The sequence below is a fragment of the Typha angustifolia genome, chromosome 7 (assembly GCF_048772165.1).
Source record: "Typha angustifolia cultivar Huaian chromosome 7, ASM4877216v1, whole genome shotgun sequence".
In the NCBI taxonomy this organism is placed as follows: domain Eukaryota; kingdom Viridiplantae; phylum Streptophyta; class Magnoliopsida; order Poales; family Typhaceae; genus Typha; species Typha angustifolia.
In genome coordinates this window covers 14,528,071-14,555,837 of record NC_133245.1, presented here as the reverse complement: position 1 = coordinate 14,555,837, position 27,767 = coordinate 14,528,071, and the positions used below count along the sequence as shown (strand labels likewise).

Genomic DNA, 27,767 nt, shown 5'->3' with positions numbered 1-27,767 from the left:
GATTTGATAGTTGTCGAATATTTATAATCAATACGTTGATACATATCTGACAGATCGACTACGATCGATGTGTATCCCATAAGTAACCCTAGCTTCAAAATCTCAAATATCATACGTAACCCTAGCTTCAAAATCTCAAATATCATACGTAACCCTAGCTTCAAAGCCTCAACCTCCAACCGTTCATCAAAGGTCAAACATGGAGATCGATGACCATGGGCCTTTGCCCCCACCCAACTATCTATGATGGCAGTAAAAACAAACGGTGGCCAATTTTTGAAATAGATAGAGAGACACCATAAGTCCACAACTCACACAAGTCGCCTCTCCCAAACCCTTGTTTTCCTTGGCCCAGGGGAACAATAAAAGGGAAGATATTTTTCCCATCCACACCCTCTCCACTTTTTTATTTTTATTTTTTTTTAATTGTCATTATTATTATCGTTATTCAGCAAGTTGGGTTGAATTGTGTAGAACTTTCCCTTTCCATCTTCTACTCCAACATCATCAGATCGACGACCTAGGGTTTCTAACTTTCCTCCCCCGCCCCCCTCAAATCGCTGGGAGCAGCCGCTAAAGAACCACAAAAATTCGCCAAGAACCCTAGAAACTTTCGTCAAAACCGAAACTTCGAAGGCCTCGCGTAACGATTTCGAGCAGAAACCCCCAACTTCTCTCGAGACGCCATTACCGGCACCAAAAGAACGGAAGGAGACATTAAAAACTTTCCCTTTGGACTTCGTAAGAACAGATCTTTCCTCTCTAAAACCCGGATCTATGCCACTGATCTGTCTGATGGAATGTCTGATGAAGAATCTGGACAGATCTTGGTCCCTTTTGATCCGGAAAAGGGATTTGTGATCTTAGTCTTTGAGACGGAAGCTGAGATTCGGAGTGGGATTTCTTCTATTTTTCATGTGGAAAGGACCTTTTTTGGTGGACCTTTTTAAGCCTTAATCGCTTTGAGAACTGTTTATGGAACAATAAAGCCTAGATCTGTTGGATCCAGTAAGGGGCTTCTGGTTTTGATCTCCAAATCTCAGCTGGGTGTGGCTTAATATGTTCAAGTCGGCTGTTTATCATGGAAATTCCCTTATCGGGGAGGTGGAAATTTACCCTCAGAACTCGAATTCAGGCACATGTGTCAGGGAAATCCGGATCTCCAATTTCTCGCCTCCCAGTGACCGGTGTCCACCGCTGGCGGTCCTCCACAGCATAGCCGCCGGTGGTGTCCTCTTCAAAATGGAATCAAAGTTGTCGCTGTCTGATGAGTCGCCATTGTTAGCATTGCACGCAGCTTGCCTCAGAGAGAATAAGGTATTAATCTTCAAAAGGAAACAAATAAGAATTTTAATGACAGCAGCCGGATTATAAACAGTGAACCCTACCAGAATGAGTAAACTCAGCTCAAATGTCACTTATTTTTACTCACTGGAAATCATGCTTTTCTATGCGGAACTGTTCTGGTGAAATTCACTTAACCTGACTTGTTAATATTGGTTAAAATCGATATCTCTGGGTTCAAAACATATCTCTATTGGCTATATATTAAAACAATCAAGTTTTCTCATTACAATTTATTGAAGTTAGGTTATCAGTTTGAGGGTCATTCAAGTGATGATAGCCTTATGCACCTGTTTGTACAAAAGCCAACTAGCATATTTATTGGGTTTTCTTGAATTTTCTTTTGTTGGCTGATTTTATTTTGTCTAGGATATCTGCATCAATTTAGGTAAGGTTGACTTCAAGTTGATAGCCGATTATAAAAGTTTGTCAACTCTTTGTAGTCCCAATATTGTTGGGAAAATGCTTGCCCTAGTGCGATCCGAGGCTGTTGTCAATTCATTAATTGTCCATTGAGATAATGAGTTTTATGCTATAATATTGCACAAACAATAAAATACTTTCTTTAGGTAGTCCTAGTTGTAGAAGAATTTTCATTATCCTGTTGTGTTTTATGCAAATATATATATGTTGATCCGGAATCCTCTGGTTTTCATTGATTTTCCTAAATTATCCCACATAAATAATTTTTAGTTTATGAACTGGTTAAATGTTGTTGAAATTTTGACCGTCATCTCTGATTACAGCATGCCTTACATTAATTGTGTTTTATATGCTCCAGATGCATATAGAATGACATTGTTGGAAGTTCTTTACAATTATTATTTTTGGTTTATTTTTACTCTTGCTTACATTGCTAGGTTTCTTCTAATTTTTGTACTTTGTCATGCTCGCAGACTGCTGTTATCCCATTAGGAGAGGAAGAATTGCACTTGGTGGCCATGAATTCAAGTAGAAATCTCATGAACTATGCATGTTTCTGGGGATTTAAAGTTGCAGTTGGACTATACATTTCTTGCCTTGCAATGTTGAATCTTAGGTGCCTAGGCATCGTTTTTGATCTTGATGAGACGCTAATTGTTGCTAATACCACACGTTCATTTGAAGACAGAATTGATGCCCTTCAGCGCAAAATAAACAATGAGACTGATCCACAGCGTGTTACCGGCATGTTGTCTGAGATCAAGCGGTATCAGGATGACAAATCTATTTTAAAGCAGTATGCTGAAAATGATCAAGTTGTTGAAAATGGAAGGGTGTTTAAAGTGCAATCTGAGGTTGTTCGGCCTTTATCTGATAGTCATCAATTGATCACCCGCCCAATTATAAGGCTACAAGAGAAAAATATAATTTTGACACGAGTAAATCCATCAGTATGTATTTCCAGTCCTATCTTTATTGGTTGCATCATGAGAAGATTATTATTTTTTTATTCTGGCAGTCCTCCATGCAATTATAATCTACTTTGTTTCTGACTGTATAATCTCTGTGATCTAATATTGTTTCCCATTTGCTGTCTTAGATCACAGGCAATTGTGTCATCTTTTGATCAAGTGAAATATATAGTGAATATTATTTGCAATTATAATCTACTTTGTTTCTGACTGTATAATCTCTGTGATCTAATATTGTTTCCCATTTGCTGTCTTAGATCACAGGCAATTGTGTCATCTTTTGATCAAGTGAAATATATAGTGAATATTATTTTCTGTCTGCTTTTACTCCCAAAGTTTGTAAAATTGTGCTTAATATCTGGTTGTTGACTGTGTCAGAGTGTGTTCTTACTTGCTTTGAAATATCAGTGGTTTCCAGTTGCTTAGATGAACTTTAGTTGCCTCTGTTTATCTTGGACAACTATGAATATGCAAGAAAATAAAGGTGTCGAGTTATTTGCTTGTAGATTCGGGATACTAGCGTTCTTGTACGCTTAAGGCCCGCGTGGGAGGATCTACGAAGCTACTTGACTGCAAGAGGTCGCAAACGCTTTGAGGTCTATGTTTGTACAATGGCAGAGAGAGACTATGCTTTAGAAATGTGGAGGTTACTTGATCCAGATTCAAGCTTGATTAACTCATCGCAACTTCTAGACCGAATAGTATGTGTCAAAGCAGGTATGTAATGCAAAAATCCTTTGTAATAATGTAACTTTGTGCATATGCAGATATATAGTTTTGGTACTGGACTCTATAGTTGCCTGCAGTGTGGCTCATTGCGTAATATAAAATGTGTTGCTGATAGGTTCAAGAAAGTCGCTGCTTAATGTCTTTCAAGATGGAATCTGCCATCCAAGGATGGCTCTAGTTATTGATGACCGTCTGAAAGTTTGGGATGAGAAAGATCAACCTCGGGTTCATGTTGTTCCTGCATTTGCCCCATACTATGCTCCTCAAGCAGAGGTAAGTATTCTGATCCTAAACTGCAAATACTATAGAGGTCCATGCTTATCTTAGTTGATCTTACATTTACTGAAAGGTTTTATTTCCCAACTTATCTTAGGCAAACAACACTATCCCAGTTCTTTGTGTTGCCAGAAATGTCGCATGCAATGTTAGAGGTGGATTTTTCAAGTAAGGGCATGACTTCTGTCAATATACTCTATCTTGTATTCTTGACATGTTGTTGAGATGACACATTCTGGCTTTTACTGACAGAGATTTTGATGAGGGCCTATTGCCACGGATTAGTGAAGTTCTGTACGAAAATGAAATTAATTATCTGCCATCTGCTCCAGATGTTGGCAACTATTTGATTTCAGAGGTAAATCTATAGAGAATCCTGTGCTTCTACATTCATTCCCCTGGTGGTAGTTTAAATTTTGAACCTTTTTCAATTCAGGATGATACTTCCACAACAAATGGAAATAAGGACCCTCTCCCTTTTGATGGCATGGCAGATGCTGAGGTTGAGAGGAGATTGAAGGTCATCATTAGCTTTAGTTGATATGTTTTAGTCCCCTTTTCTATATATATATATATATGCTTAAGAAAACTATTGTTATCATAACTTCAATTTCTTAACATCTTCAAGCATTTGCATGATGAAATCCTCATTCATCCTCGAACTTCTCTCAGGAAGCAAGTTTTAATGTTCAAGCTGTTCCTCCAGTAAGCAGTAACTTTGAGCCAAGGTCTATGCCTTCTATCCAGCACATTATGCCATCATTATCTGCTGCAGCTTCACTGACAACACAAGGCATGATGCCTTTAGTTAATAATCAATGCCCTCAATCTATTACATTTAGCAGGCCAGTATCTCAACCTGGCCTTCCAGAACCTGCCTTGCAAGGTTCTCCAGCTAGAGAAGAGGGTGAGGTTCCCGAATCAGAATTAGATCCAGACACACGCAGGAGGCTTCTCATACTGCAACATGGTCAAGACACAAGAGATCCTACTCCTCCTTTTGCAGTGAGGCCACCACTTCATGTGCCAGTTCCTCCTGTGCAACCACAGGGAAATTGGTTCCCTTTGGAAGAAGAGAGGAACCTAAGAAACCTGAACAGGCATCCTAAGGGATTTCCTTTAGAACCGGAAACTGTACGTTATGATAAAAAAAGGTCGCAGCATTCATCTTTTTATCGCGGTGCGGAGAACACTGTTTCTTCTTATAGAGGTCCTAATCAAAACCAGAGATTTCCTGCACAGGTAAGTGATGACTTCAGTGAAAGCTATCAGTTGATTTTCAAAACAAAACTTCTCTGCTGCTTAATCAATAGAAAATGTTTGATTCAGTTGCATCATGGTGATGATCGATTGCGTCAAAACCGTGCAGCATCAAACTACAGTCCATTCCCTGGTATGTTCATCGATTTGGTTATTTCTGGCCTTTAAAGATCTTGATGATTCGTGATTTCATACCTTCTCTTGCTATAGATAAATGTTATCTGATGGTCTCTGTCATATCATCATATACACCTAGAATAGATGGATGTTTGTAAACAAGTGAACCAGATAAAATATGAGTAGCAGGGTTGGGTTTTAAATCTATTCTTAAGTAGAAGTTAAGATGATTGTGGATTAGTGAAGGAATAAATAAGGGCACTTTATGCATTCTTACCCTGTAAGCAGACAGGCTGTTTCCTTTATTTTGTATACATCATCTTATTTTACTACTATTACACTTGTGTCAAAGATGAATTTTAGTGAAATGCCTACAATGCCATGAATTTTCCTTTAATCAACTCTAGTTATATTTTATAAGTTTTGTCAACAAAGAAACTTCATCGTGCTAAAGAGCACATTTGTCTCCTAGATGTTATTTGTGATGGATTCTCATATTGCAGTTTAATATAATAGACTTGCTCGATGTAATTGATTTGGTTCTGCTTCATTTACATGTTGAAGGTGAGGAGCATCCTACAGGACAGATGTCTTCAAGCCAGAGGGGTATTCAAATTGAAGTGGAACCAACTGTTGCAGCGCATCCACAAACTCCCCCGGGAGTTTTGCAGGATATTGCCATTAAGTGTGGATCTAAGGTAGTTCCAAAGGTTGAGCCTCATAAATATAGTTCTTTTCCTTTGATTATTGATACTGTGTGCTATACTTGTTTACCTGTAGGTAGAATTTCGAACAGCCCTATGTGATACTACGGAACTTCAGTTCTCTATTGAGGTAGGTCGAAATGTCTAATTATAGTTGAACATATCATGCTGCGATAATATCTGTTATTGTGACACATATAGGGAGGTTGTTTTTCTTTTCAGTTTTTATGTGAAGGGTTCAACTTCAATTTTTTGTTTCTTTAGTAACCCCACCCTTTAGTTCACTCTTGAGGACCCGTTTAATATGATATGAGTTCGTACCATTATTCTAGTACCAGTGATTTATGAGAAGATCCAGAAGAACTTCCTCGGGATTAGTGTATCGTACTACCCTTATCAGATATTCATATGGACCATACCATAGTTCCAAAGACAGTTAATTTCTCAATTTTGACATTCCAATTTAGACTCAAATACAAAGCTTAACTATATTGGTTGTTATTTGTGAATGTTGAGTTTTGTTATATGGAAGATATACTACAGGGAATATTAAGCTTTCATTGTAATCTCAGTTTTGCTACTTGTTTTTATTTTATGAACAATGCATACTATCATGTATTTAATAATTAAACAGTATATGTTAAATATGCAATTTATCCCTGGTTAAATGAAATTTTCAAGGAATAGCCTCTCATTTACTTGTCTGTCCATCAAGTTATGTCTTGTGCAAGAACTTCAAGAGAAGATGGCAAGTATAAACACACAACCTTGTAAAACACCTACTAACATCTCATGGAGAGTGCAGATGGCTAACTTTACTACATAAGATTTATTCATCAAGGGACAATATTAGTATATAGTAGGTAATGTTATAAATCTGCAAAATGATTGGATGCAGAATTGGATATTAGGAGGATTAAGCAAAGGGAAACAATGAACTTGTTTACCTACTAGGAGTTAATTTTGATGTAGGAAGTAAAAGGCCTTTTGAACCAAGTCATATAGACAAATTCAAATTGTTGCTTCTGAAACAGCAGACAAGTTACCATTTTATTGGAAGTCTCAGCCATATGCCTCTTTTTTTTTTTTCCAGGTTTGGTTTGTTGGAGAAAAAATTGGTGAAGCAATTGGTAGAACAAGGAAAGAAGCCCAATATCAAGCTGCAGAGATCTCTCTTCGGAATTTGGCTAGTATGATTTATTACATTTTTCAAATGTCCATTTTCTTGATAGTAGTTATCAGAGAAGTCTTCATTCTATCATATATTGGCAGTTCTGTCCAGAAGAGGTTAAATGTATAAATTTGGATGATTTTACATATTCGCTTAAAGTTTAAAGTTGGACACATTACATGGACTGCCAAAGATTAACTAGTTTACAAAATTCTTTGGTAATATGGGTACAAAAGGAATGCATTTGAAATGTAAGAAAAAGTAATTAAGATCACTAGAAGCAATGTAGGTTCTTTGGAACTTCTCATGGCATTAGGTTACATTTTTCATGCATTTAAGTTGCTGAAGAGTGCTGCTGTAATCTGATTTTTTAGTTATGTTCCTCATTTTAATTTTCTTTTTTAATGGTGATTTGTGACTAGAAGAACCTATCATGTGTAGTTTTTACATAAGAGTTAAGCTGTGGTTTCTTGTGAATATTTCACTTTGGTCTTCTAGCTACAGTGCTTGTGGACTGGTTTACTGGAATGTGGATGTGCTCCTGTCATTAGATATCAGGCTTTTCCTATATTGGTTTACATATTTTAGCTACACAATTGATTCTATTGCCCTGTGCAATTTTTACAAGCTTAGCTTTTAATTGCAGATAAATATTTATCAAATGCATTGTCCGAACCGAATAAGCCTGCTTATCCGAAGGAAAATGGCTTTATCAGTGATTCATATTCTTTTGGATATCCAGCGAGAATGAGGGATGACATTTTGCCGATTGCAAGTGCTTCAGAGGAGGATCAGAGAATCAACAGTTCAAGAACAACGGCTTCTGTTGCTGCCCTCAAAGAACTAGTGAGATCTCGCATTTTCTCTGTTTGTAGTAGCCTTCTAGGGTCCTCAGGGTGGTCCACTCTGCACATATACATTAATTGACTTTTGCTGGATCTCTATTTCAGTGTATCATGGAGGGATTCAACCTAGTCTTTCAAGCTCAGCCTTCACCTTCAGGTGGCTCAGTTAATAAAGAAGAAGTTTATGCACAGGTTACTGTCTATCTCTCTTGAAGAATTCATTTTTTTAGTACTATATCTCTGGTATCATAGGATATTGTCTGTTCCTTGAGTCATATCTTGACCCATCACAGGTAGAAAAAGAAAAAGAAAAAAAGAGAAAGAATTACAAGAAGAAAAGAGTACACTTTCATGTAAACCTTTTTCTTATTGTTTCACTGCTGCTATTAACGTAAGATTTCACATTATTATTATCAGGAATTATTAGATTCTGGTTTCTTAAAGAAACCATAAGTTAAGAAGTTTCCCAGCTTCTTGCATTGAGCTGATTTTCAGTTCATTTAATTGTGTATATTTTGCTATCATTATATATCCTGAGTTTGCTAGCTAAGTAAACAAAAGTATTGTATTACACTATTCTCAAATTGAGTTTCATCTTTAGAGAGATTGAATACTTCTATTTGTATTTTCAAAGTTCATCTCAGCATATATTTTGGTTGCCTATGGACTTTTCAGGTTGAAATAGGTGGACAAATCTTGGGGAAAGGAGCTGGAACAACCTGGGAAGAAGCCAAGCTACAGGTAGAATCATCTTGCTCTGTAGTTTTACTTGGAGATGTTTCATGCTGATATATGGGAATCAGTAGGAGAAGATTCTTAAGAAGGATAAGGAAGGATTTTGGCTACCTCCTGAACCCCAGATCCAGGACTGATAACTTAGCCTCAAACAATATCATACAAGAAAGAAAGAAACGCATGGAGATTGAATCTTGATTATAACTTTACAAGTAAACTTGCCTCTTGCAAATCAAATGATATATCTTAAAATTTGCAACACTCATATGACGTGACCTGGCTGCGTAACTAACCTTCAGTAAGTTCAGGAGAATAACTAAGACACGATGAATGCACACTCTAGTCAATAACGACAATTTAGGATGGAAGAAGATAATATAATTCTTAATTCTATATTATATTTTACTATTCTCCTCATAGATTTAAAGAAGTTGCATACATGTATGGCTTCCATATCTGTATGTTAGAAGCATGATTTTATTTCTTTGATATTTCATATTACAGTTAAAAGTTAGTACAAAAGTTTATCATCCTACAGGCTGCTGACGAGGCCCTCGGAACTTTGAAGTCTATGCTTGGTCAATTTACTCAGAAACGCTCAGGTTCTCCAAGGTGAGAATCTTCTATATACTTTTTGTTGAAAATTATCAGTTCATTTTCATTATACATATTGCGAAGTACCTTTCGAACAAGATGCCTTAAACAAGATGTAAGCATAAAGCTAGAGAATGCATAAAATAGGAAACATGTAATGAGGTAATCAGCAAAATCCATATAGAAATAAAAGGTCAAATGAACTACTCTATTTGATATAGATATATTATTTGAAAGGATTGCTGAAATGGGTATACTGGAGGTTCCCTACATAGGGCATACCAACGATGGTCGTGCCACAGGCATGGACTGTGTCGACCATCGGTCGGCACTGCACGACACTTGCCGGTCTTGCCGTAAGAGAGGGAGGAAAAAAGGTAAGGGACTACTCACCTTCGCAGTCACCGTTGCTGCTCGCTATCGCCGCTCGTCACTCATTGTTGCCTGAGTTCACACCCTCGTCGAGTGCCCTAATTGGGATTCACAACTTAAGTTTTTAAACCAACCCCCCCCCCCCCCCCTCTCTCTCTCTCTCCCTTCCTCGGGTTAGGGCAACCAACGGGGGTGCAAACTCGGACGATAAGTGGCGATAGCAAGCTCACGATGAGGTCGCAGCCAAGCTACTAAGAGGGGTGTTGTGCGACACCCCTTGTGTCACCTACCGGTACACTGCCGGCACGGCTATCCATGGGGCATACAACTATGAAGCACGGATATGAGATACAAATACAATACAAATATGCCGATATGGCAAATCTTAAAAAATAAGGATACTATACATGTAGGATACTTAGTCCATATATGTATGTTATATTATATATAATATAACGTATTCTATATTATTTGTGTATGATTATTTATATAAGGATATTGTTGATTAAATTATTAAAAGAATTACCATTTGTAACAAAGAACTAGTATTACGTAGTGTATTATTAATTACTATGTAAGATAAACAAGCAATTCAATATGTAAATCAAAAGAAATTGGCATTGCAACATGATTTCTTAACATAGATTATAGAACAAACAAGCAAACTCAATCTTTTCACAATAAGAAATGAAAGGTGATAGTCTCTTTCAATTTGGCTTCTATTAATAGGAATACTGGAAGTATAATTTCACAATATTAACTTCATTTTAAAATATTCGGATACAAGGAAGGAAAATGACAGCAAGAAGCCAAGAAGGAACTAACAGAGTACGCCATCAACCCATCATTTACAACTTGCCATCAACATTTCCAACTATTTATTCATAGTACCCCATCAATATCACATTTCTTTTCTTGGTTAAAAGGATTTGTCGTATTCATCCACAACATTTTGCTTGATAACATTATTAATAGGCCTATTGTTAGGCTGAGCCCATTACAGCCTAAGTCTTAGCACCAGAAGCTAGGGCTGCACAAATCCTTCCCCAAACTCCTCATAAGCAGGAACATACACTAGGGCACCCTTTTTATTATTATTTATGAATTGTGAAACTAGCTTGATACAATTAGACACAGAATCAATTCTTAGACATAGTTCATTCATTCCATAAAGATAGGCCATCGACTTTTTAACTCAAGCCTCATATTTGGTTATAACAGTGAACAACATCACAGAGAAAATAAGGTAATAAACCCAAGGGCACTAACAAACTACAACTCAAAGCATAAGCCTAGAGAATTCACAAGAACAGAGTGTAACATTGTCCAACGGCTCCATTGCAATTCGACTGTTGAAGATAATCCCAAACCTACAAACAACCATAGAACAAAAAAGAGAAAAGAAAAGAAAAGAAAAGAAAATGGATGTGGTGGCAAGCAGATTTGACAATGGAGCAGTGGCCAAGCCCCAAATCCAGCAGTGAAACAACAAGGATCCAATAGGGGGCGAAGAGGGAGTAGCAACACAGCACCAATCTGACGGGGGATGATGGATGGGCGTAGATGATAGAGATGGAGATTAGGAAGCCGTGACAAGGTTTGGATTAGGAAGGTGGGAGTTCGGAGGTCGCAGGCAGGTACATATTTGACGGGGAGCGGCAAGGGGTTAGCGGCAAGGGGATGGAGGGTGAGCTTGGAGGAGGAAAATCCGAGGGACGGAGGGTGAAGCTCAAAACTGATAAGAGAGTGACAGCGAAGCTCGGACACAGCGGAGAGGTGGCGGCAAGACAGATTCAATAGATGAGGACAGTGAGGTGAGGATTGCAGTCTGGAAGGAAGAGATAGGAGGGAAGGGAGAGAGGAGATGAGTAGAAGGGGAAGAAACCTCCTAGAGAGGAGACAGGGCCACCGGCAGTGGTGGCGAGAAGAACCCTCAACTCAAGAGAGGGGAGAAGGTGAAACCCTAGCAGAGCTGTATGCCAGGGCTGGGACTTCATAGAATCGTCTATTATGCTCATTTATATACTTATGTTCAGTTCAATTTAGTTAATTTGTGCGTCCAATTTGAATTTAGTTCTTAATGTCAAAATCAGTGGAACTTACTTTTCAAGTTCCAAAACCTTTTTGGAGTAAGAGAACTAGGAAGCTTCAAGGTCTCCAAAAGCTCCACAGCCTCCAGTCTATCATTGTTAGTTGCTACTAGATTTTCATTACCTGTGGCTAGTGTTATTGGTTTTTTTTTTTTTCCTGTCAACTCTATCCAAAACCTGCCGTACATAGCCTCTTAATATGCTTGACATGACATTTACCATCCTTTTCAGGTCACTTCCAGCAACTCCTAATAAGCGCTTAAAGCCTGAATTTTCACGGACATTGCAGAGAATCCCTTCATCTGGCGGATATTCTAAGAATGAAACTTCAGTTCCTTGATGGTCTCTACCATACTTTTTCGTTCTGATATTCTGATTGCTTGTTACTAAGATCAGACCTGTCAAGCACTTCAGAGGCAACTTAAGGAGGGGCCTCATTTGCAACCCAAGACAAAGCTTTCCTAAAGATGCCAACGAAAAGTTGTACCAGTCATCAGAATCAAATCTTGCATCAGGCTGTTATAACTCTACTCTGTTGGAAACATGGTGGTTGCGCATATTCTGTAACCATCGTGGGTTCAGTCTCCAATATCATGTTATGTCCACTGTGATTCTGTGAAGGGGAAAAAAACAGGCAAACTGTTTTGGTATTGCTTAACAGGGAATTCTCTTTCGTTTACAAGGATTTGTAGCCACAAATGCAAGTAAGGAACATTGAAGTTTGCACATCATATTCCATGGTTTGGCATAAAGTTTGTGCCTCCAACACTCTTAGTTGTCAGGATGTGGTGGGAAGTGAATTGCATGTTGGTCTGGAGTACTTTGCTTGTAAAGATTACCTTCGGCTGACAGTCTGACCAGTTTAGTTGAATGCCGTGACTTCATCAATCCGTTGGAATTCAAGGCTTGCCAATTTTGCCGACGGCAAGCGGGACCTGATTGTAAATTTTTGCTGGTTTCAGCTTTAAAGATGTGTGACAAAAGATCATACAAGAAAGAATGTGCTTTAACTTATTAGGGGTGGATTCCATTTAAGAGATGTTTGTAATTCTTTCAGGATCCTTTGCTTTGCCATTCTCATTTACTGTAATGAATGTGTTGTGAGATGAGTTTCCATCAATTGCCGAGTATTTGGTGATGTGAAACTGGTTTTTGTCATTTGCTGAGTGTTTGGCACATAATGACAATATATTATCTTGCAAATGAAGAGATTTTAGGTCCTTTAAGAGTCATAGATCCTATATAAATTTTGTAATACTAGCAGACCCTGTGCTGGTAGGAGAGCTTCGTGCACAAGGACATGGCTTTGTATTTATTTTGTTCCTTTGATGATGATCACATTTCTCAATTTAGTGATCAGTCTTCCAAGTTTGTGACATTAAAGCTGCATAAGATTATTCATATCATTCGAGTGTTCTATACCAACTCTTTTACAGGGTGCTCTGGATTTGCCACAACATCCTCTTCTGCCAACTTCCAGAACTTACTAGGTTATAACTTATAATCCTGCGGTGCATTTGCTATCAATTCTTCAATAAGCAACAGAACATATGTTTGCTTATGCTGGTTTAAGCCATCCATTCTTGCAAATTTACACTAATTTGAGAAAATTTGAACACTAGATTGCGGTTTATCCAGTTGACTTGTGCTCCCAATATATCTGATGCTTTTGTTGTGATTTTGCACGACAGTCCTTGCCTTTCTAAGACTACGGAAATCCATGGCTAAGCAATGGATGCCTACAGTCTCTTATTATCTGAAGCACTCAAAATTTTACAAAGAAATCAAGTTGAAAGAAACATCATAATATTGTTACAGTAGCCTCTGGCAGCACTAAAAAAGATTGGATTGGATTAAGCCAAGCCAACCAACTTCTCACTGAGCTCCCACACCTTCTTAGCTTTCTCTGGATCACTGGCCTCCTCAGACAGCTGGTTCTCAAATGATGCAGAGTTGTTATTCCAGCTCCAATAGACTCCTGACTTGGTCAAGCTTGGATCACTCACTACCTGAATCCACACAAAAAAAACTCATTCAACTCCCTATAAGGCCATAACTAAGGGAAAGAAAAATTTAGAGATCATAAAGGACCACAGAAACCACCAGCCATTTTAAAATGGAAAGTATCAGTGACAAAGTGACAGGGCATTAGTGCTGTAGAATTTCATTTCCTGAGTTTAATTCCTCTTTAGAGCAAGTGTGCTAGTAAATATCAGCATCAGATAAAGAAGTATACCTGCGCGAGTCTCTTGCCGGCTTCGTCTTCGGAGACGAAGCCTTTAGTGATGTATTTCTGGAATGGAGGGAAGAGGAGCCTAAACAAGGGGATGTGCTCTCTGAAGAGGCCAGTTGTGGCAATGCAGCCAGGGTAGAGTGAAGCAAATGTGACTCCGGTCTCCTCATGGAATCTCCTGTGGAACTCTTGCATGGTTAGCATGTTGCACACCTTGCTGTCCTTGTAAGCCTTGGCTCCGTCAAATTCACCGCCGTCGATCATGTTTGATCCGTTTAGTCCATTTAGACCGCCTGCAAGACCCCGCAGGTCCCCAAGGTTTGCTTTCGGTGGTACATTCCCGGCCAATGTGTTTGTATTGCCTGACCAAGCCAAAAGTATTACTCTCAAAGCTTAAACTGATATAGAAAGATAAGAATGTTTTATATTTAATCCACATATAGGTCTAGTATGATCTAAGTTCGAGTCTTGTGTGCTCCAATAGATAGCTGATAGCAAACGGTAGATTTTATACTCAACATATCGTTACCTGTAATGGAGCCGACGATGATGAGACGTTTTGAGGGGTAGTCGGAGGTCTTCAAGTCCTCGAGGAGCTCACGGGCGAGGAGGAAGTGGCCGAGGTGGTTGACCCCGACGCTCATCTCGAATCCATCAGCGGTGTATGTAGGCTCCTTGGCGGTAGGGAAGTACACGGCTGCATTGCAAACCAGCACGTCAAGCGGCATTTCTGATTGTTTGAAGTTCCTGACAAACTGGCGGACGCTGTCCAAAGACGCGAGGTCAAGGTGCATGACGGTGTAGCTGCCCTTGTCCATGCCGGCGGCCTTGGCCGCCCTCTCCCCCTTGAGGAAGTCGCGGCACGCCATGATCACGTTCCACTTGCCAGTCTCTGCGAGGGCCTTGGCGGTGGCAAGGCCGAGACCAGAGGAGGCTCCGGTTATGATTGCATTGCCCTTCCTTAGTGTCTTCTTGCCCTCTGGGGTGGCCCGGTTGACGCCTGGGGTTGTCACTGCTGTTTGAGCTCTCACTCCAACCGAGATGTTTACCCGCTGCAAGTACATAGCAATTTGATAGAGAAACGAATGAAGGAAGATAACTTCACTAACCAATTGAGAGAAGATAATTCCATTGCCATCACATCTGTAGTACTACTGACTGAAGGAGGAAAAATTCATGAAAGAAATTTAATATCTACCGAATTAGTACTACTGCTGCATAAGATTGTTAAGTGACATTAGCCAATTGCTCATGAGCTTTAACAATCCTACATCAACTTGGCAAATTTCCCTAAATATGTGCTTGCATTAGGCAACTTGAGACACCAAATAGTCTCAAATCACTTTGATTCAGAATTTTCACCACACACAGGTGGCTAATTTGACACTTTAATATCGAAAAATAGGTAAGTTATGATGGCCTCTGATTGTTTCAATCTGCAAACTTAGACTCAAGATCTAAGTTCCTCCAAAGTGAATTATTTTGACATCATTAATAGACGAATTTAATCTAGTCAAAGTTCCAATTAGCATTCCTTTGGCATATCCTTTACTCTGTAAATAACCAACTACTATAAAACCACAAAGCTAAAGACCAAACCTTGCTACTCTTAAGAATTGAAGAGCTGAAGTCGGACTTCACATGCTCAGAGAAAGAAACACCCAAGAAAGCTGAGTCCTTTACACCTCCATTTGCCTTCGCCTACACGAGAAGTTCATATATTACTACTAGAATTCCATCGAACAGTGAGGAGTGCAAATGGAAACCCACGTCCAAAGCTCACCTCCTTGTGAACCGAGAGAGCCGAAGGGAAGAAGGAAGCCTGGAGAGCCATGGAGGGAAGGATAGATAGCTTAAGGGGCAATGGCGAATAGGTGAGAGCTTTTGGGTTTAGGAAGGAGGGATAAGAGGAGTGGGATAACTTATAAAGGCCGCGTCGGCATAGGATAAGGTGATAGAAGCCGGACCACAGGGCGCCACGGTGGCACGGAATCCTCCAATGGGGGCTCGCGGTTTGGATTCCTCTCTGGGCGATATTTTTTTCTCCTTCTTTTTTCTGGATCCATCCAGTGGCACGAGAGGGGGGTTTAGTGACTTCTTTTTGGGGTTTTGATCTGGGGGATAACAAGAGGCTCGATAGTGGTATCCGAACATCTTATCCCAAGAATAATAAGTGGGTTTATGGGAGTTCTGATAAATTCCTGGTATAGTGGTATGGCCTTCTTATGGGTCTCTTTGTCTTATGGGCTTTTATTTTTACACTGTTTTCTGTATATAGTTGTATAAGTTTTAAGAGTTAAATATATTATTAACCTCGATACTTTGAACAAAAATTATTTTTTCGCTCCTTAATTATTTATTTATTTATTTAACATCACTGTGCCCATTGAATTGTTACCTTAAAATATCGTAAACAGAGATGGAAAAATAACTTAAAGTAATTATACTTCTGTTAAATATATATGATTTCTTATGGAAATTTGATAGTGGCTTTGTGATACAAAAGAGAAGGTTCAAAAGAATCAAATGAGTTCTCTATTTAAATAAGTAACGTTATCTAAGATACAAGACAATGACAATGTTTTCACTTTGAAACATAATCAAAAGTTTGGGAGGAAAGAAAAAAAAAATATTTAGCCCAACTCTTAATTATCACATATAATTTGCAGAAACTACCTTCCATCTTAGAGAATTTGTGGTTCAAACCCTGAATTTTCACTGTTGGAGAAGGATGCGTTTCCTATAAAATGAGTTAAAAATTCTGATGTTAGGTTGAAGTAACATTATTGCTACAGTACCGAACAAAGTATTAACAGAATATTCCTTTCTATCCACCCTTGTATGGCTAGGAGGAAGGCTGTCATAGAGTGTCATGAGATATGCTGCTTACGATTAGATTAAGCTTTCGAGTGTGAAGAGTTGTTACCTAACAACATTTCAAATATGACAAGAATTTTCTGCACCCTGATTTGAACTTTTTTTTGTTGTTGTTGTTGTTGTAATTTGTAATTTTCTTCTTACAAAAAGAAAAATTATAGTAAAACAACATGAGGGTGCAAACACAGTTATACTCCCCCATCAGCAACATTGGGCGGAAAAAAAATACGCTGAACCCTAACCTAAGCAGCCAGTAGCATCATAAATTTTAGGTTTTGAACTTTCATGTACAGTAGGGTAAACAAAGCCGTGGCATGCCGGAGACGACGAACGGTTCTGGTGCCTTGGCTGGATGGTTTCCTTAAATATACCAAGCAAATGCGCATGGAAGCAGCAAATCCGAGCAAATGTGCATGGGAGCAATGGAACCTCTGTGAACACCGCAACATAAGCTACACAAAGCAGAGTCTATGGTAGATTTGGAGATTCTGACATTTTCTTCTCCACTGACCAGAGGGCTTTATACTCGAACAGGAAATCCTAAATTCAGAGGGCTTTATACTCGAACAGGAAATCCTAAATTCTGAAATGTTCTGATTTCACCGCCGCGACCTGCAGTGACAATTACTAGCCCCCAAGCTGACCTGCTTTGTGCAGGCAAACCTCCTTTAACAATAAGATCAACATCAGAGTTGGGGCTCCATTTGTTGGCTGCCATGAGTTCTTCAGGCCAGGTTGCAGACACCCTATCACCGTAATGATTCGAGTTGGCGCTTCGGACACTACATTGCAGTTTGCTAGACTTGTAAGCAGGTAAAGATGAAAGAGGATTGTCCTTGGATTCTCCATCCAAACCATTTTGTTTGCTGGAGTTCATTTCCAACGCCATTCCAGTGCTGGCAGATTGCCAAGGAACAGCCACAGTCACATCTCGGCAGTGGAAGTGCTCATAAGACCGTGTGATGACAACACCCTTGCTTTTGCTTGGCCGTGAATCATCATCATATCTCCAGACATATACATGAGAATCTTCACTCGCACAGACCACATACCTCCCATTTGCAGTTAAGCCAGCTGAAATTTGGCTGTTGGTATTGCGAAACCCTGAAAGAGAGCAATTACTCAGTTCCAGAACATAATGGCGCACAGAGATATTCCTCCAAACTTCCATATTAGATACATCTTTCCAACACAATATCTCAAATTTACTATGTCTAGTTTAAGGATCCATAGATGTGACAGGATGAAACTACAATAATACTCACAAGCCCCAGCACTAACCATAATCAAGGCATAAAGATACTGAGGATGCTTGAATGGAAAAGAACATAGCATTTAGAAAATACCTATATATTAGAGTGATATTTGTTAGGAAAATCATTCTGGAGATTAAGCGCAGGCATCTAAGATGCATACATCACATACATCTAATTTCTCATAATTTTGACGAAACACTTGAGCGATAAAAGCCAGAGCATCTTTTGCACTGTGATATCAGGTCTAGGAAAAATGTATAAAGCCAAGACCTCAATGAGCATTTACACTGCTTTTGAAACTACATTACTACGAGGGCATAAGCGAAGTGCTAAGAGGGGCCACGAATATGAAGGAAGCAAATATGTACTGTCGAAAAAATAAAAAAATCACTCACAACACAATTATATCCATCAGGATAAAAAAAACACCTTTTACTTCAGTATGGATATATCAAAATTTTTTGCTAATATTAACTTAAACAAACATGTTAATACTTCTAATTCATATGAATACCCAGCAGCTTGGGTGATAACATGAAGGCTGTCAGTCAGGTTGCTGTATTCTGCGAAACTGAAAAGTCTTCCCTGGCATAAATATTAAAAGACAGAGAGAATGTACAGTCAGGGTTAAACCCTCTTTGTATCTCAGTTAATAACAAAAGGTTATACCTTGAAATTTGTGAACCAGTTCAACACCGTCAATGACCCGGATTCGTGAATCGGCAGATGTAATAAGCACCTTTGAAGAATTTCTTGGGGCAAACTGTTCAAGTAACTATTAAAGAACTCTGAACATAAAATGTCTCAAGATACAGTAGACTGGTATAACATCTTCTAAACAATGAGTACCTGGAATCCAGTGATTTTCTTATGACTGGACTTTCTCCTCTTGTTCTCCAAGTCGATTTGACTTTTTTGAAGAAGCTTATTATCTAGATGCATCAGCACAAAGCATGAACATACAGGCAGATCAAAGAAAAATGAACAGCAGTAAGGAAGAAAATTAGGTTCAGAGTTGGAGTTGTGCACACATGCAACCCACTCATTCTCCAAAGCTCACACATGCATATATAAATAAAACACAAAGGGACAGGCCGAGACAGAACAGTTAATACCTGATGTGTCATACAAGTGGCAACTCCCCTTGTGTGAGCCAACTAGGGCACTCTTCAGAAGACAACAGAGTAAGCATTAAGAAAAAAACTTAGGATTCTTTTTTCAGAATGAGTAGTGTTTCAGAAAAGCAGAAGTAACCTGTCCATCTGGGGCATAGCAAGCAGCCGTGACCATTTCGTGCAGATCATTCCAATCAACGACTTGCCGGTCTGGTATACTCCAGATACGGACCTTTTCATCTAGGGACCCACTAATGAAGTATCTATCATCAACAGGATTGAACTGGATGCAAGTCACTGAAGCATAGGATCATAATTTGTTGTAAGGATAAACAAAATGGTGAAAGGAAAGAGAGAACTGAAAAATAGACAATGAAAGCAATCTTAAACTTACCAAAGTCACTATGGGAGAATATTTTCAAACAGGATTTACTAGACATGTGCCATAATCTGACGGTTTTATCCATTGAAGAGGAAAGCAGGTACTGCAATTCAGACATGTTCAATAATTCATAAATGCAAACATAGTACTGATAATATGAAAAAGAAATCCTGAACCAACTACACATAGTTATCTTAAAACATTCACCTCCTCATATACACTAAAGCAGTATATAATTCTATCATAAAGATAAGATGCAAGACATTTAAGATTTCCCAGTCACAAGAATTTCTGAATCTAAAGGGGCTAGTAAGACATGTAGTGAAAAGTAATATGTTGTTAAAAAATTAATTGTAAACAGTTCTAAACAGACTCTTGACTGAAAATTGACTTAGACCTATGACTAAAAACCAGGTAATTCAAACATCATTTTGGAAGAAAGTAAGAAACCAAACTAACAAATTTTCCATTAACTGGTTTACTTTTAACTCTTCAGTCTCCTCTTCCACAAGGAGTCTGAAAGTTTATTTCAAACGTTTCAGGTTATATTTTTATCCATAAAAAAGGGAAAAATTATGTGATGCAAACCCTTACTAGGAGGGAATCGTCCATGAAGACAAACTCTACAATCAGATGCAGAACATAAACACATCTATCTTGCATCTTCATCAATTGGCTACATAACAAAAAAAATATTGGGCATTGAAGAGAAACAAGAATGTAGCAAGTAAACAGAGATAGTCCACAAGGAGTGACCAGGAAAAATGGTAGGGGTCATAAAGTAATTTGACCTGGCACCTTGGAAGAGGACTTTAAATTAAGCGGGTTATAACAGAAGCCACATGACAAATTTATACATGCATTCCAAGAAATATTCAAAACTCAAATTTTGCTCTTTCTGGGAAATACAATAAATAGAAGAAGTAGATTCTACATATCCTAGACGCCTTAAAGACCAAGCATTGTCCACCTAACAAAGCTGCTATCAAAGCAGTAATTTGAAAAAACAAATAAATTCCTATTCTGCAGTTCACATGTAAAATCAATCAATTGGTTCCTTGCAAATTTACTGCCTAGCAAATTGAGAAGATCGGATGTTGAAGAATCCCAAGTTCTTAATAATTGTACCTTACAGTTCTGTCATGAAAAATTTATTTATTGTGTTCAAAAATCAAAATGAACAATGCATATCTCGTGACTTCCAAGTAGAAAACCAACATTGCCTCTATGTATAAATGCAGAGAAAAGTTATAGTAGCATAATTACCTGCGATTTGGACCAAGAGAGGTCAAGGACATCATCCACATGCCCTCTAAAAGAGCAGACAGGCTTCTCTGACAGAGCAAATACATGCTCTGGTACCATCAAATGGTCCGAGCTCACAGACTTCCTGCTTCCGGGAACCTTTGCCCTTCTCTTTCTCTCCCAATGATTTCCCTCAATACCAGTCAACCCCACCGGCTCCGGCGACCCATTACAAACGGCGATAACAAACGGATTGCAACTCACATTCTCCTCTGGTGCCTTCTCCATCAAGAACTCTCCCTTCCTCTCAAATTTCAAGACCTCCCAAACATGGATAACGCAGTCCTCCCCGGCGCTCGCCAAGTACTGTCCATCCAAGCTAAACTTAATGCTCCATATGGATCCACTGTGAGCTTGTATCTCCTGGCTCATGTACAATCCCGAGAGCTCCTTATGGGACTTCCCATACTGCCGCACTTTAGCCCGCTCCGGCCCTTGGTGGAGCGAATGCGGCAAACCGTCCTGGCTGTCATCCGTAGCGGAGCTCGACCTCCTCCCACCCTTCTCCGACGACGTGTCCCTCTCATCGCTACTCCGCCTTTCTCGTGCCACGACGGCACCGGCGACATTCTTGATGCTGCGAAGCCAGCTCCCTCTCTTCTTCGACCTCATCCCATTGGCAGTCCCTGAACCGGTTCTCGGCCCACTGCTGCCGCCGGAGTTGCCGCCATTTCCGGAATCTTCTACGTTCTGCCGCCTCATGAGCTCCTGGACGATTGGGGACCGGCCGACGCACATCTCGAACTCCTCCATCGTGAGCTGCCGCCCCGTCCCGACCTCCCGCAGCTTCTTCCACATCCCGTCTTCCCTAAACTCCTTCACCACGAACTCACTACCGTTGTCGAGGTTCTTGATCAAACACCTAGGGTCTTCGTCGCCGCCCTCTCCATCGGAGACCTTCTCGACCTCGAGATTGCCGGCCGAGAGCGGCCGCGACCGCCCGACGAGGGGAGGCTTGGCGGAGATCGGAAAATGCACCGATTTCTGGTGTCTGTGTTGCTGCTGTATATTAGGTCTATTTACAAGATTGGGGTCCACGGAGCCGTCGGATCTAGACCGTACGACGGCGGCGGCGGCGCCGCCGGAGGCCAAGACCTCCCCGTCCAGAGCAGCCGACCCGAGTCGACCTAGGGCTCCGTCTCCGGCCAGCCCGAGCCGCCGGAGGAGCCGCCGCCGGCGCTCCTCGACGGGCTCCGGCTCGGCGATCCACACGTCGAGCGATGGCACCGTGGCGAATCGGCGGCGGTGTCGGCCGCCGTGTTCGGCGGCGTCATCGTCGGATGCCGACGTTGACGAGCAGGACGAGGAGAGGATCCGATCCAACGACTCGTAGAACTCCTCCTCCTCCCCCTCCTCCGAATTGCTCATTTCCCCTCCGCCAGCATTAAGGAGAAGAGAGACGAGATCCGATATTTATACCGACTTGGCTCGAAGCAGAGAGGAGATAAAATATAGAGAGAGAGAGAGGGGGAAAAGGGAAGGGAAGGGGGAGCGAAGCCCGAGGGAAGGAGAGAGAGAGAGGGGAAGGCTGTCGTTGTAGCGGTGGTAGTAGTAGGGGTAGTAGATCCATCCAGGCATCTAAATCGATGCGCTTGTGTTTTGGGGTGTCTTTATCTCTTCTTTTTTGGGGGAGTTATTACTGCTGCATTAAACCATCACTACACCATCGCACACTAACTACTTCCCCCGCCGCCCCCCCCCCCCCCGTCTTCCGTTGGGAAACCGTCCTACGTGCCATTACCAACTAATCCAACCTTATTAACAACTTTAATAACCCTTCCTATTCTTTTCTCCATCAAATAATTACAGCCTCTATTAAAATTAGAATTAGTATTAGTATTAGTACTAGTACGCAGCTCTAATTAAGAAGAACAGATAAAATAAAGTTGAAAGCGTATAATAGTGTTATTATTCAAAAGGCTAGGAACCTACTAATGACTGCTGTACAGGGAAAAGAAAAGCTGAAAAAGGTAAAAACAAAAACACGTGTCCCTATCAAGGGAAATAAATAGCAATACGTGCGATGCCACCACCCCCAGGTGACCTTACCCCCAACCCCCCCCCCCCCCCCCCCCCCCCCCCCCTCCTCCCTTCTCCTCCCAGCTGCGTTAAGACATTAATAACGGTGCTATCGATGTTGGGCATCACCCACACCAACGCTGTCTTCTTCTTTCCCACCCTCCGAAGCACTGCAGCAATGGCTCTAAACCCCCCCAAAAAATAACTAATGGATAATTAATTACACCTAGAATTAGAAGCCCTTGCTTATTTCTCTTTTCCGTTAATTATTTCTTAAATTTTTTTAATTAAAAACTAATATTTAGATTCAAACTTATTGGGTGGATATATAATTTACCTTGAAAAAGAACTGTAACCGTCCACCTACCTGGGGGAGGCGGTGCATGGATTCACGGATAGGGACGGTGAACTTATCGCCTTAGTTTTTTTTTAATTATTATTATATTATGGTTAAAACTTAAACCCTTATGGCCTTAGTTATACTGGGATTGACAGAGCCCATTGGGCTGGCACTTTCGACCCATTAGATTACCACTAAGCATTCGCACAGTAGCACTTCCATACCTATTAAATTATTCCAAGGGTTATAAGTACACCGATAACACCAACTTAATTAAGAAGAAAGAAATGAAAAAGAACCGTTATTGTAATGGTAAGATGAGATGGAATGTAAGTTGGAGAGATGGTAAGTATGTGAAAGCGACTAAGAGAAAGGGAAGCGTTAGTGTTGCTCTTAGCTTCCGACAGCTCTACTTCTCCACATGGTGGTGACCTGAAGAAAGATCTAAGAGAGAAAGATCCAGAGAGAAGGAGAAAGATCCGTTAACAGAGAGCCAAAAGAGGGGACCATGCACCAAATCTAAAGGTAAATATAAAGAAGGTGGAAAGAGCTCCTCCATTCTCTTTGTTTCCTTTTGGCAAGTAATTAAGTAAAGTGGTAGGAAGAGAGGGAGAATGAGAGCTTGGGAGGCATATATGGATGGACCATGAGGCAAGCGTGATGAATGTGTCATGATACTTTTATGACTCCATGATGCAATCCTACTCCTAATTAGGTTTTAAAAGAATATTCACAGTTGATTGCTATTAAAGTAAGTAAATATATGTAAATGACTAAAATATCTCATTCTCTTAAACTTAAGTTTGGAATGTACTTTTGTCTTGCATGAAAGAAGATATATTGGTTATAATACTTGATAGTTTTTAAATTACTTTAAGTAATTTATATAAGGGGATAATAGTTTTTCATTTGATTCGCAGTTGTGATTAACTAACAAAATAATTATCTTGAATAAAGTATAATAATTTTAGTGACTATCTAATGGCAATTTTGAAAATTTTCCTAACAAATGGTTATTCAAATTAATAAATTTATAAACTCTTTTTTCATCTTTGAATACTATTTAACACTAAATTTTAAATGTAATTAGTCAAGTTTAACTGACCATAATTAGAGTTATAGAAAACCTCATTAATTTAAAAATCCCCAAGATAATAAAAGAAGTTTCAACCCTAAGAACAACAGTGGATCTACTGTTTTGGCAGTCACATACTTTTCACTCGATCCAATTACCCAAATCTCGTTTTCAAGTGGGACCCAACAATAAACAACTCGCTTGATTTAGTGCCTGCAAATTGGAGCCACCTCAGGTGAAGTGGCCAGAGTTGTTGGCATAGATTTCATACAACTCATTCACCCAGGAATTTTATTAGCCAACTTGGAGAATATAATGCTTATATATATATATATATATACACACACACATATAGTACAAGAGCCAGAGGTGAAAACTTTGTACAGAGAGAGAGAGAGAGAGAGAGAGAGAGAGAGAGAGAGAGCTGTAGAAGAACAGGTGGAAACCTAGGAGTGCATTTGGAGGCTACCATAAAAGAAAGGAGAGCTTTCCACTGAGCAGCAAAAGAATGGTAGCTTCCACTACACATGAGTTGGTTCCTAATCCTAGGGCTAATTAACTCACAAAGCACTAACTAAGCCAACCCTTAATCACTTCATTTCATATGATGGCCATGCAGTGGTCCAGCCAATAAATAGGAAGGGCCAAGTTGGTTGTGAAGCAATGTACCTTGGAAGCATGGGATGTTGGCTTTAGGGCACTACTGGGAGGGGGACCAATCTTGGCATTCATATTCCAATCCAAATGATAGATTTACCACCATGGTCATCTCTATATGTATATCATATATATATCTATGATAAGAGTGAATTATAATGGACATGTGTGAGGTTAGTGTAATGAGGTGGATAATAATAATGGAGATAGGTTGGCACATGGAGCATGTATGCTTGTGAATTGGAAAAGTACAGACACAGGGAATAAGATTCTACAAAAGGGTGGAGTGCATCCATGATCCATCATCTCTCTACTATGTCTCTTGTTTACACCATTCATTGCTTATTCTTTTCTTCTTTTCCTCTTCTTTAATCTTTTTGTCAATGCTCTCTTTCTCTTTCTCTCTCTCTCTTTCTCTAGGGTACAAGGGAGAAGATGGCCAGGTGGCCAAGTTGGGTCTACAGGGTTGCCTCTTGTACTTAATAGTTTTTCTTTTAATGAAAAGTCCATGCTAATTATTCACCTAAGGTCAAGGAGTCTGATAAGTTTGTTACATAGCTTAGAATAGCTAGACTTCTACCACATTGAATAAATAATGAGTCATGGAAAGAAGAGGAGGTCTGTCATTTGAGTTCTATCTTTCTGGTGTATGATTAAGATTGAAGATTATCCGCTAGACTCTAATAAGTCTTTGTTATCCCGCAAAACTCGGATACGGAGACGAATCGGATGGATAATAAGATGTTGGGCTAGACCCAACCTCTTAGATTTTTTGAATTGAAAGTGACTCCACAGCAACCTCTTTTAATTATTGAATATAGAGACTTTTGACGATGACAAGATGAGCATGGATAGAGGCGGCAAGGAGATGGTACCTCTAGATGAGATTAATCATCAACAATCATGATATAATTGAAACTAAAAGCATATACTAAGAACTAGATCATGGTAACCTTTCAAAATTCTCACATATAGCCAGCCTACTTTGTATATTAGTGTAGCCTTTCCCTATGAAGAATGTACTGGGCGTGTACTTTTGACTTGTATGCAGGGCTTAACGAATGGCATTAGCTTTGAATAATTAACTGCCCTCTTGCTAGCTCTCTCATCTAGGGGTGAAACATTAAGCTTTCACCCTATCATTTCCTCTTCCAAGAGGAGATCTTTCCATCCTGGAAGAATTTCTTTCCTTAGGTATGAAAATTCCCTTTGAGAAGGAAGCAGAGCAGAGGTTAACGTCATGCTAACTCAATATAGATCTGCTCTAAAAAACTTAAGCTACTAGAAGATAATAAATTCTATATTCTATCACTCTCGCTTATTTCTAAGCTTGAGATATTTTGATAGGTCTGATATATGTATTTGACACATTTTAAACGACAGAGTAACACGATAGGATATGAATTCATGACCTCTGTTCTAATATCGTATTAACTCATTGATTACTATATTATTATGTTAACTCAGCTTGAAAGTTAATTATGGGACTAATGTGCTCTACTAAAACAGTGGATAGTGGATATTTCCAACTGCTTTAAACTTGCTCAACTTCAGCAAAGCAAAGTAAAACTAAGCAGTGATATTGACAAAGGAAGAAAAGTCTATTTTCAAGTTAACTACCATAACTAATTGTGTCTTTCACCATCAACATCTTACATTACTTATCTAAGTAACCTGTAGATGACCAAATTTAGATACCACTAAAGTTTATTTAGATGTGGGGACTTAAAACACACAAGCACACAACTCACAGCCCCATGTTTCAGTACTCTCAAGACCACATGAGGTGGAAAGAAGAAGAGGAGTGGGATAATGGATACACCCTTCTGATTGGGCCCAAATGATTGATTCATTCATCTTTAGGGCTATCTAGGCCTCAAGAATTGAAGCTGATGTGACCCATTGACATGAATTGGAACCATCTGAGATCTAGCCTTATAGCTTTTAAGGTAGTTGCTCTTTTGCCCTCTGATGGCCTTCCCAGAAAAGTTCTAATGATGGGTTGGTGAGGGGCAGCAAATTGGTGGTAGTGGCTTGGGCCCAGTATATGTATCATGTATGTCATTGGTGTCACTCCTGTGTAACTCTTGTTAGATGGTAACTTAATTAGTTTAGTACTTTTAGTGTTTGGAAGGATCATGGGCAGTTTGAAAGATTAGACTTTCTTCTTGCTTCACACCAATTATATTGTGCCATGTATGAATGCCACTGTGAAGGTGGGGGCTAATCTTCTCTCATAACTGCAAAGGAGAATTTGATAGTTTGGTGAGTGTTTTATAAGTTGTTGGTGGCAGAAGTCTAGTTGGATAGCATAATGCCATGCAATCAACTGGAGAAGATCAAGTTTTAATGCATCACTGTTTCTTATTACTAATGTCAGTATTTATATATTTAACATCTCTAAATCCTGATCCGAATCCTCATTCCTGACTGCTTAATTTCAACAATGTTTCCCACAGGAGTAGGAGTTCTTGTGATACATTTTTAATTTTACTAAAAGATCTCTTCTAACAGTGAGTTCATAGATTCTCAAACATTCCCTTAAATTTTTGTAATGATTAATTAGCTTCTAATATCTCCAAAGAAAGTAATTAAAATTGAAGTACCACACACACATCACTAGGGGATTAGCGTACATGAAAATTAAATAACAAGGAACTAGCCTATGAGACACGGAAAAAAATTAATTAAAAATAAGTCACACCTTATCAACTTCATCTACTGCAATATTGCTGCCCCATGGAACTATATTCGTGTCCTTCGTATTTATTTCATTTTTCCACTGCTTCAAAAGCTAGTAATTATGCTGCTATTTCGCTACCAAAATTAGGGCAGGGCTAGAGATTTTTTGCTACATGAAGTAATATCTTAAATACT

At 39.5% G+C, this 27,767-nt stretch overlaps 3 protein-coding genes across 4 annotated transcripts; 1 reads left to right on the top strand and 2 right to left on the bottom strand.

The window, feature by feature from the left end:
* The first annotated feature begins 362 nt into the window (after positions 1 to 362).
* Positions 363 to 12,184, top strand: LOC140762807 (RNA polymerase II C-terminal domain phosphatase-like 1). Its single transcript, XM_073100761.1, has 17 exons — positions 363 to 1,317; positions 2,241 to 2,717; positions 3,245 to 3,455; positions 3,583 to 3,740; positions 3,841 to 3,911; positions 3,996 to 4,101; positions 4,180 to 4,263; positions 4,416 to 4,985; positions 5,073 to 5,136; positions 5,685 to 5,818; positions 5,901 to 5,954; positions 6,918 to 7,014; positions 7,642 to 7,841; positions 7,946 to 8,032; positions 8,516 to 8,581; positions 9,114 to 9,187; positions 11,863 to 12,184. The coding sequence occupies exons 1-17, from the start codon at positions 1,060 to 1,062 to the stop codon at positions 11,969 to 11,971; spliced, it is 2,820 nt and encodes a 939-aa protein (XP_072956862.1). The 5' UTR covers positions 363 to 1,059; the 3' UTR covers positions 11,972 to 12,184.
* Positions 12,185 to 13,356: 1,172 nt separating this feature from the next.
* LOC140762808 (protochlorophyllide reductase-like) lies at positions 13,357 to 15,805 on the bottom strand. Its single transcript, XM_073100763.1, has 5 exons — positions 15,648 to 15,805; positions 15,464 to 15,565; positions 14,394 to 14,916; positions 13,868 to 14,226; positions 13,357 to 13,640 (listed from the first exon to the last, which is right to left on the bottom strand). The coding sequence occupies exons 1-5, from the start codon at positions 15,696 to 15,698 to the stop codon at positions 13,485 to 13,487; spliced, it is 1,191 nt and encodes a 396-aa protein (XP_072956864.1). The 5' UTR covers positions 15,699 to 15,805; the 3' UTR covers positions 13,357 to 13,484.
* A 1,010-nt stretch (positions 15,806 to 16,815) lies between these two features.
* LOC140762528 (uncharacterized) lies at positions 16,816 to 22,407 on the bottom strand. 2 transcript variants are annotated; one of them, XM_073100398.1, is made up of 7 exons: positions 20,761 to 22,407; positions 19,507 to 19,597; positions 19,252 to 19,409; positions 19,113 to 19,164; positions 18,847 to 18,929; positions 18,667 to 18,772; positions 16,816 to 17,845 (listed from the first exon to the last, which is right to left on the bottom strand). In XM_073100398.1, the coding sequence occupies exons 1-7, from the start codon at positions 22,165 to 22,167 to the stop codon at positions 17,298 to 17,300; spliced, it is 2,445 nt and encodes an 814-aa protein (XP_072956499.1). In that variant the 5' UTR covers positions 22,168 to 22,407; the 3' UTR covers positions 16,816 to 17,297. The 2 variants fall into 2 exon arrangements, with proteins under 2 accessions (XP_072956499.1, XP_072956500.1); XM_073100399.1 differs by having other exon boundaries at positions 18,667 to 18,760; positions 20,761 to 22,405.
* Between the last annotated feature and the right edge of the window lie 5,360 nt (positions 22,408 to 27,767).

Bases quoted from the DNA above. Each gene is read 5' to 3' on its own strand.
- LOC140762807 (XM_073100761.1), top strand. From the start codon at position 1,060: ATGTTCAAGTCGGCTGTTTATCATGGAAATTCCCTTATCGGGGAGGTG. The intron at 3,912-3,995 runs GTAAGGGCATGA...TTTTACTGACAG, and splicing joins GTTAGAGGTGGATTTTTCAA to AGATTTTGATGAGGGCCTAT. The intron at 5,955-6,917 runs GTAGGTCGAAAT...TTTTTTTTCCAG, and splicing joins AACTTCAGTTCTCTATTGAG to GTTTGGTTTGTTGGAGAAAA.
- LOC140762808 (XM_073100763.1), bottom strand. From the start codon at position 15,698: ATGGCTCTCCAGGCTTCCTTCTTCCCTTCGGCTCTCTCGGTTCACAAG. The intron at 15,566-15,647 runs GTGAGCTTTGGA...CTTCTCGTGTAG, and splicing joins CTCTCTCGGTTCACAAGGAG to GCGAAGGCAAATGGAGGTGT. The intron at 14,227-14,393 runs GTAACGATATGT...TGGCTTGGTCAG, and splicing joins CATCGTCGGCTCCATTACAG to GCAATACAAACACATTGGCC.
- LOC140762528 (XM_073100398.1), bottom strand. From the start codon at position 22,167: ATGAGCAATTCGGAGGAGGGGGAGGAGGAGGAGTTCTACGAGTCGTTG. The intron at 19,598-20,760 runs GTAATTATGCTA...TCTGAATTGCAG, and splicing joins TCTCTTGGTCCAAATCGCAG to TACCTGCTTTCCTCTTCAAT. The intron at 19,410-19,506 runs GTAAGTTTAAGA...CCTATGCTTCAG, and splicing joins ATTCTCCCATAGTGACTTTG to TGACTTGCATCCAGTTCAAT.